General features: G+C 43.4%; 1 protein-coding gene across 1 annotated transcript in view; it reads right to left on the bottom strand.

Moving 5' to 3' along the window:
* Window positions 1–3,447: 3,447 nt before the first annotated feature.
* The window catches only part of KIAA2012 (KIAA2012 ortholog), a 109,772-nt gene continuing 103,561 nt past the window's right edge, over window positions 3,448–9,658 (bottom strand). The window contains exons 25-26 of the mRNA XM_090044766.1: window positions 7,300–7,519; window positions 3,448–4,353 (exon numbers count right to left, since the gene is read on the bottom strand). Of these exons, the coding sequence (XP_089900892.1) occupies window positions 4,194–4,353; window positions 7,300–7,519 (380 nt within the window). The 3' untranslated portion in view covers window positions 3,448–4,193. The remainder of the gene's footprint in view (window positions 4,354–7,299; window positions 7,520–9,658) is intronic.

The following is a 9,658-nucleotide window of genomic DNA, read 5'->3' as shown; positions in this document are numbered from 1 at the left end:
TCTAGGTAATTGCATCTCATGGCACAAGTCAGTAGTGTCCTAAATTAATTACTGTCAGATGAGTGAACGTCTCATCTAAAATGAGATGTGAGCTTACAGCAATTTCTAACCAGGTATCCATATTTGAAGAGGTACCACCATAGTGGTTACTCCTATTGGTACTCAACAGCTAGACAAAATCATGACAAGGCATAGCCTGAATTGACTCATACCAGAATGGGTCCTAAAATTCAGGAACGTGGGTTGGCTTGGCAGTACAGGAAAAAGTGCACTGCTGTCCTTCTGCTTAATATATCCCACAAATAAATGGGATTTATTTCGTTTAAAAAACAAACAAACTTATTAATAGAATTCTAAACACACTTTAAAACATGTATTTTAGCATATATTACTCATATATTAGAAGTGGGTTTTGAATCAAGTTTCTTACAGTGCTCATTGTAAAATTATAAATGGACTTCCTTTCATGCTTGTGGTTTCAGTGTCCCATTTCTTATCTAGTATTACACTTCTTTTGTACACATAGTCGCACTAAATCATTTTTTTTAAAGATTAAAATTTTTGTTTACAAAACTTCAGAGAATATGGGATTTTTTAAGTGTTATGTTTTAACCAAAGCATTCTTACAAAGGAAAAAGTATGTATTGGCAACAATTGACCACCAATATTACACATGATGGGGCAAAATACCATTTCCTTGGAGCATTCAGTGTTTTACAGAACACCTAAAATAGATACATTTGTCACATACACAGTCATCGTTGCCTTGGTATCTGAACACCTCTGTTTGCTTAGTGAATGTATCCTCACAACAGTCCTCTGAAATGGGGTGGTGTTGAGATCCCTGTGTAGATGGGCAACTGAAGCACTGAGAGGATAACTTAGTCTGTTACAGGACTGGGGATTAGACTTGTGTCTCAAGTCCCCGGCTGGCTCCATCATTACTAGACCATCATACTTGGTTTCTCCAGCTCCTCCCTTCTCTTTTGTTTTACATGGTGATTTATATTTTCCACTTGAAAAAGGATGGCATAGAAAACTCTCAGTATGGTGGCTGGTGGGCTTACTGTTGAGGTGTTTATGGAATTGCAACTTCAGTGGGATGCTTGTGAGAATGCCAAGGTCCTTTCTTTACTAGAATTTTTTCCTAAAAACTTGACTGTTCCAGACATGCTGGTGACTAACCATAATTTATCCACTCAACTTGCTCTGAACTGTTAGATAGCCTACTGCTTAGATCTCTGCTTGCTCTGTAGTAGTGCATCTATGAGGATTAGTCAAAGTAACTCATCCTTTTTTTTCCCCCCCCCCCACCCCTCTTAGCCAGGTATTACTGAAAACATTTAAGCTTGCATGGAATGTTTTTTACATCATCAGCCAGGGGCCTATTGAATTCGCAGCAGAAGTGGGGTGCTCTGTGGCTCCTTTAATCTTGCTGGTTCCATTATGCTCCCCCAAGGCTAAAACTGTGGTTTTAAATATGACACCGTTTTTGCTTCGTGCCACTGATAGGCACCATATGGCACTGCTGTTTGTTGTTAACTGGCAGGGAGGCAGAAACAATGCCATGTTTAAAGCCACAGTTTTAGCTTCCCTGATGAACAGGAGGGAGTGGTGGGGCCCTCCATTAATCAGCAAGAGGGGAAAGGACGAAATGCATGTGGGGGAACATACAAGATTAAAGGAGCTGCCATGCACTCTACTTCTGCTGTGAATTTAGTAGGTCACTGGATTCATCACTGACCATACTGCTGTTTTTCAATGCAGTCTTCTTAAATTACCATTTTTCCACAAGTGAACAAGGGCTTATAAAGACCTTGTCCTTATTGTGTAGCCACCATCCCATTGCTCAGTCACCTCCAAAATATTGCCTCTCAGTCTGTCCTTTGTTCTCCAGGTTGTACAAAAGATGGGGTAGTACAGTCTATCCAGACAAGGGTATTACCTCTGTTGTATGCAAACTGCTGTGGGCAAGTGGGCAGAAGCAACACCTCACTGTTGGAGCAGGTTCTTTGAATATGATATTTTAGCTCCTTCAGAAACTGATGGAACTTCATAGATCCCTGGGTTTACTGTGGCCTCAGGCAAGAAATGAAGAAAAACTCACTCCCTGTTTATGCCTGGCTCTGGAGATAAAAATTAGTAGGCATTACTTTCTTACTGTCAGACAATGTCAGATACATGCCCTGGTTTGCTGGGGAGGGGGGGCAGAAAAAGGCCACTGAGGGAGGAGACTAAGTTGAAAAACAGATGTGGGCTTGGTAATGATGTACAAAGAAGGCTCAGATAAGTGTTTTCTCAGTAATATTGGTTGAGGCATTACTTTCTGACTGACGGTGTAACAGCGGGAAACTTTAGGTAGAAGACATACCTGGAAACTGAACTCATGTTTCTTGTAGAATAATAGGTTGCACAGACCAATGACTAACTTTAATGGAGATTACCCTTCGAATTTTAAATATAGTGACAAAATCTGCATTTCCAACAGACCTATTACATACGGTATGCAGACATTTGAAATCTCTCTGGAAGGAGTTAGTGTCTGGATAGGAGCATTTTTCATCTGAAAATGTGATTCGGGCAGTCCTATTAGCTGAAAAGAGGGGTTGGCCTTTGCAAATGCATTCTGTGGGCAGGAATAGAGGATGGGGGGGAGGAACAATTGTAATCTGACTTTTCAAAAAGGTATGCATTTTTCTTGTAAGTCTGTAACATTGCATCCATAGTAGAATATGTGAATGGTGCCTGTGTATTAGCAGAACTGCCAGTGAATCTGATGGAATAGCTTGCAGTTGTAGATGTTCTTTTTCATTATAATTTAGTTGAATTGAAAATGAGACCAGAGAGCTATCCCTACTGAGTTTACTCCACAAAGGAAGGAAGCTAATTTTTCTTCACTGCCATCTGTTAAGTTCTATTAATAATTACTATAGTAGCACCTAAATGCCACATCTTTCAGATTGAATTGCATTGTTAGGTTCTGTACAAAAATAATATATCAGCTGGTGCTCAAAAGAACTTATGGTGTTAAAGGATCTGTAAGTTTTTATCATTTTGTGCTTAAAGTTTGACCTTAAATGCGTCTCCTCAAAGTAGTGAAGTTAAGCACATGTGAAAATTTGCAAGGTCTGAACCACTGTTAGAACAACATCCAACACCAACTCTTGGATGCTTGAAGTAAGATCTCTACCAGTTGTTTATCTTTTGGAAATGCTCTGTGTAGTTGCTGCACTTCTCAACTTTGCCTCAAACATTTTAAAAAAGAGGGTTTTTGTGTATGTCTATCTGTGCCAACCTTTGTGTCCACTGCCCCTGTACTCTGAGTTACCTGTATACCATCAAGCACATGTTAATGAGAAGAGGTTCAGCTGCAGGCACTCCATGCACAGAGTTGAAGGAATTATGTAAATTAGGACAAGTCCTATAAATCCATTTATTTTGCTTGTAGCACCACTAATTAGTGCATATTTAATTTGAATTAAAATGAAGTCTGTCTCTAGTTCGATAACAGCATAAAAGACTCAATGATTATATATGTAGGTTTTTTCTAAATTTGTTGAAATTGTGCAATATGGTTTGCATTTAATGTAATACTCTCTGACAGCATGTAACAAGAAAAATAGTACAGAAGAAGACATGACAAATGTGATTGTGGGAGCAAGAACTTGTCTCTTGCCACCTTTCCAATCTTTATTTGGAGTCTTTGTTGGCTTCTTAAGCATTGCGTGGTGCTGATGGGGATAAATATTTAAACTTTTGAATCAGTAACAGCACAGGTAAATCTGCAGGCTGGGGATCCTTCAGAAAGTAAATCCTGAGGTTCTTGTGCTTCCACAATTCCTATGTGGAAAGTTTCCACACCTTCCTTCCACTGATCGTGGGAAAGATGAAATAGCACAGGGTAAAAGAGGCCCACATGTGGGCCTCACATAATTGTATGGCAAGTTTCGACTGCCAGAGATTTTCTACTGGCTGATGGAACATCTTGTTTAAGGTTGAATGTTTGTTTATTTTTCTGTTTGTAGTAAAGTGGCTTTATGAGAGAAAAGAGCATCTCCCACGTAAAGGAATAGGGATCCACTAGGTTCTGTTTTGGACTTCTTAGGTTACATTAACTAAAGAGAATTTCTAACTGGATTGAGGAATTGCAGCGGACTCTTCCTAGTACTCTCCTTCCCCCATGTATCCAAGTATTATTTGTTCTCTTCTGCTGTCTCCAAGCCTAGTATTTGGAGCAGCTGAAAATAAGAATAAACCCATGGCCGTGATATATCCTGTGTATGTTCTAGTCCAGTGGCTTCCATTAGCAGTTTCCGCTGGAACTGTAGGTGCTTCTCCAGAGCTGTTCTTTGCCTACAAATCAACAGTGATAATTCAGATATTTAAAAATGAAAAGCCATTACAAAGGCAGATAGTATTCCTTGTCAAGGCGTAGATAAGGAACACTATCTGCCAAGAAGTTTGACAAGCAGTAGGTGAATACACTGCAGTCTAAAACCACTATGAAGTAAATAGGATGAAGTCATCTAAGCTGCAATTTCTTTGATATCTTATTATGGAAACCTGTAGTTTCTAGGGTCAGAAGGGACCTGAGCAGATCATCGAGTCCAACCCCCTGCCATTGCAGGAAAGAGTACAGGGGTCAAACGACCCCAGCAAGGTGTATATCTAGCCTCCTCTTAAAGACCCCCAGGGTAGGAGCCAGCACCACTTCTCTTGGAAGTTGGTTCCAGATCCTAGCCGCCCTGACAGCGAAGTAGCGCCTCCTGATATCTAGCCTAAATCTACCTTCTGCCAGCTTGTGACTGTTATTCCTGGTCACTCCTGGCAGTGCTCGGGGGAACAGGGACTCCCCCAATGCCTGCTGGTCACCTCTGACTAGTTTGTAGCAGGCCACTAGATCCCCCCTCAGCCTTCTCCTGTGGAGGCTGAACAGGTTCAGGTCCTGTAGCCTCTCCTTGTAGGGCCTGCCCTGCTGCCCCCTGATCATGCGAGTGGCCTTCCTCTGGACCCTCTCCACATTGTCCACATCCCTCCTGAAGTGCGGCGCCCAGAACTGGACGCAGTACTCCAACTGCGGCCTGACCAGTGCTGCACAGAGGGGGAAGATCACCTTCTTGAACCTGCTTGAGATGCATCTGCGGATGCATGACAAGGTGCAGTTGGTCTTCCTGACTGCATCCCCACACTGCCGGCCCATGTTCATCTTGGCATCAATGATGACTCCAAGATGCTTTTCTGCCTCTGCGCTAATGAGAAGGGAGTTCCCCAGCCTGTAGGTATGGTGCTGGTTCTTCCTCCCCAGGTGCATCACCTTGCACTTCTCAGTGTTGAATCCCATCCTGTTCTCATCCGCCCTCCCCTGTAACCTGTCTAGGTCCAATTGCAGCCTATTCCTCCCTTCTAGCATGCCCACATCCCCCCACATCTTACTGTCATCAGCAAATTTGAACAGGGTGCTATTTACCCCCTCGTCCAAGTCACTGATGAAGATGTTGAACAGTGTGGATCCAAGGACCGAGCCCTGGCGAACCCCACTGCCCGCATCCCCGCAGCTCGAAAATGACCCATCCACCACCACTCTCTGGGTGCGACCCTCCAGCCAGTTGGTGACCCATTTCACTGTGTAGGTGTCAACACCACAGTCCCCCAGTTTCTTAAGGAGAACAGGGTGAGAGACGGTGTCGAAGTCCTTCCGAAAGTCCAGGAAGACTATGTCCACTGCTACCCCTGCATCTAAGAATTTGGTGATCTGGTCATAGAAGGCCACCAGGTTGGTCTGACAGGACCTGCTGCTAATGAACCCGTGTTGGTTGCCCCTAAGCATAATCTCCCCTGCTGGCCCCTCGTGGACATGTGCCAGAATAATTCTCTCAAAAAGCTTTCCCAGGATCGAGGTAAGACTAACCAGCCTATAGTTCCCTGGGTCCTTCTTCCTCCCGTTTTTGAAGATGGGAACCACATTGGGCCTCTTCCAGTCCTCTGGCATCACACCAGAGCACCACGAGTGCTCATAAAGCTGTGCCAGGGGTCCCGCAATGACTTCAGCCAACTCCCTCAGTACTCTAGGGTGGAGATCATCCGGACCAGCTGATATAAATACATCCAGTCCCTCCAGAAGTTCCCTGACTAGATCCTCACTGACCCTTGGCCTAGGTGCGCCTCCCCTGGGGCCTGAGGGGAGCCCAGAAGTGGGGTGGCTGTTCTGGTCCCTGCTCAGAAAAATGGAGGCAAAGAAATCGTTAAATATGTTAGCTTTGTCATCTGGTGTAATGACCAAATTTCCTAGCGTGTCCTGCAGGGGCCCACATTACCCGGAACCTTCTTTTTGCCCCCTATATATTTAAAAAAGGACTTCTTGTCCTTGATCTGGGAAGCTAGTCCCAGTTCCCTCTCTGCCTTGGCCTCCCTGATTGGCCCCCTGCAGCCCTGAGCAACCACAGTATTGTCCTCCCTGGTGATGGGCCCTGCCTGCCATTGGATGTGCGCCTCCCTTTTAGATAGGAGACATTCCCATATGCTTTTGGTGAGCCATGAGGGCTTTTGCGCCCTCCTGCCCCCTTTGATCCATGTTGGGATTACCTCCCTTTGGGCTTGGAGGATTGTCTCCTTAAGGAGCAACCACTCTTCTTGGACACCTGGCTCCCCTCTCCTCTGGGACCTCAGTGCTTCCCTAACTATTCTCCTTAGTTCATTGAAGTTTGCCCTCCTGAAATCTAGGGCTGCTGCCTTGCTGCAGCCCTTTGCCACCTTGCGCTGGATGGTGAATTCCAGCAGGTGATGATCACTGTTGCCCAGGTGGTCAAGCACCCGCAGCCCCCTCACCAGGTTGTCACCCATGGCCAGCACCAGGTCCAACATGGCGTCTCCCGTGGTGGGGCTGTGCACCTCCTGGGTTAGATGGAGGTCCTGCATTTGGGCTAGGAACCTACGTGAGCAGTCAGACCTGGTTATGACGTTCTACTCTGTAGTCGGTGGGATGTTAATTGTGTTCTTGAGGTGTTGTAAAGTCTTGGATATAAAGCTTGTGGAGCTTTAGTATAAGTTGGAGATGCAAGAAAAGATGGTTGAATCTTGTTTATACCACGAAGAACTGTGTTATAACTTGGAGTTGTTAGGAAGATCTTCCAATCAGTAGTGTGAATCACTGAAGGCAACTCATGCAGAATAAAATGGATAGGAAATGAGTTGCAGCCTTAGAAATATTTTTTGTTTGCATTGGCACCATGTGACTAGTATTAACTATTAACCTGTTGTGTTCAACAAGAATAGTTTCCTTTTCTGAATAAGTCTGTGTACCTGGCTAGAAGTTGTGCTTGCTTCTTGGCCTCCTCCAAAGCTAATTTAGCTTCTTCCTCTGCTTTCCTCCTCTTCTCCTCAGCATCATGCCTTGCCTGCTCTTCCTCCTCACGTTTTCTTCTTTCATACTCCAGGCGTTCCTCTTCTGCCATCTCTGCCAGTCGTTGGCGTTCTCCTTCAAGCCACATTTCTATTTCTTTCTGTCTACGTTTTTCTGCCTCTAGGGAACAAGTAACCAGACAATTATTATCTACTAACATTTCCTAATTGAGAAATGAATTGCTAATGTGCTAAAACTTGAGATATCACTATCGTAGTAATGTTGCTCTAAATGTTTTAATGTCCTAAAAAAACAACCAACCTCACCATGCATACCAATTTAAAAAATGTTTTGGTGTCTTTAGCTGTCTCAGTGTTTGGGTTTTATGTTTTACAAATTTTTTCTGCAAACACTGGGGCTAGAAAGTCCCTGCTGCAGCCCCCTCTCCTTTTCCCAAAACAGATTCTTGAATAGTTATCACGGAGTAGAGAGAGCTTGTTAGCTATGTTAGTGTGAAGTAAGGTAAGAGTCAGAGCAGGGTGACAAATTATAGACAAGTTCAGGGAAGTGAACTGCAGTGAAATCACAAGACTTAAGACTGCTATTATCATTGGCATATTAAATGACTGCCACTATGCAATTTTGAAAGTTACACCTCCTGCAGCAACTTCTGTGGAGACAAATAACAGAATAGAGCAGGGGTGGGCAAAATGTGGCCTGGGGGCCAGATGCAGCCCACCAGGCCTTCTGTCTGGCCCATAGGGCCCCTAAAAAATTTAGAAAATTAATATTAACCTACCCTGGGCTGCCTGTCATGCGGCCCTCAATGGCTTGCTGAAACTCAGTAAGCGGTCCTCTGCCCAAAATAATTGCCCGCCCCTGGGATATAGCCTTTATTCTTTTTGGCTGTTTCCTTGTTGTTTAGCTTGTAATGGTGGTTCTAGGTTTTTCTGATGCTTTATAAAATCTGGGATCAAACCCAAATTCTCTGTATTTCTACATTGTCTTTCTTCCAAGCATCTTAATATTTTACACACTTTAATTAACATATTACTCTTTATAAAATTTTGTGTAGCAAAATATTAATTTTCTTCTATTTGTCTAATAGGGATGAGGAGACATGGCTTAAGTGACTTGTCTAAGATTGTAGCAAGTGAGTGGCAAACCCAGGAATAGAATCCACACATTTTGATTAAGCTCTAGAATAATTTCTTCTCATTGTAGTGATAAGACCAGAGCAATGGGCTCAAGGGCATAATCAATAGAACTGAACATATGTCCAGTTCTTAGTATGTTTCTACAAGAAACTTCACCGTAAAAAGGGAAGGCCTATGTGGCAAAGTTTCTTTCTTTACCATTTGTGATCCAGGAGTCACTATTAGCTACATATAGTCCTCTCAAAAGTCATCACTTCCCTTTTTGTAGGAAAAGCTGAAGTACAAACAGAAGGCAGGGCTTTTTTTGTGTCTCACCTTTATGCTGTTGGCAATTTCTCCCACCATCAGAACAGAGACAAGGGAGCATTTCCTTGGAATGCAATATTCCTAGAGGGAGTTTGTACCATGTTGTCAGGTAACACTCCACAGTCTTTATTTTTCTGGGGCAAACTTGCCCCATGGGAATCAACATAAAGTATGAAACAACAACTATGTAAGCAATAAATGGCTAAACCAAACTTTGCAGTCTTTCCCCAGACCCTGAGTAGTTGGCTTAGTGCTACAGCCTCTGCTTTCCCTCTCTTCCCTGGGAGCTTTTAGCTTCCTCTGGGCCAGCCAATTATCCTCATCAGCTGGCCCAGTTCTAGACAGGGTTGGCGCCTTATTGTTGGCAGTTGGGCTGCAACCCCTGAGGTGTACAGCCTGCTATGAAGTTAAACTTCGGATCCTAACTGGTGGCTGAAATAATTGTATTGAACCAATGTGGGATTTTACGTCTCAGCAGTCTTTACTTTATACTTACTAAGTGGGACTGCATAAGAAAGCTCCCTGCAATGAGACTAAGCTATCCCTGCTGTGGTTCATTCATTACAATAACTACAAAGATATTTAAAGAAGCTTCTAAGTATTTGCCTTCCATGGTTCCTAATACCATAGGATCTCAAGGTCTGAGAGGAATTAATTTATTCACTCTCACTATGTCTGTGTGAAGAAGGGGATTATTATCATCATCATCATCCCCATTTTACAGATTGGGATGTGAGGCACAGATATATTAAGAACTTTGTCTGAGGTGTCAAGAATTCTATGACAGAACAAGGAACTTTGGAGTCTGAATTGAGTGTCTTATTCTGGGTAAGTTATCTGTAAATACAGTAAGCAC

This window comes from Crocodylus siamensis, chromosome 4, assembly GCF_052110815.1.
Source record: "Crocodylus siamensis isolate JL-2025a chromosome 4, ASM5211081v1, whole genome shotgun sequence".
In the NCBI taxonomy this organism is placed as follows: Eukaryota; Metazoa; Chordata; order Crocodylia; family Crocodylidae; genus Crocodylus; species Crocodylus siamensis.
Note: the sequence above shows the minus strand (reverse complement) of the source record. Positions and strands in the feature narration are given on the sequence as shown.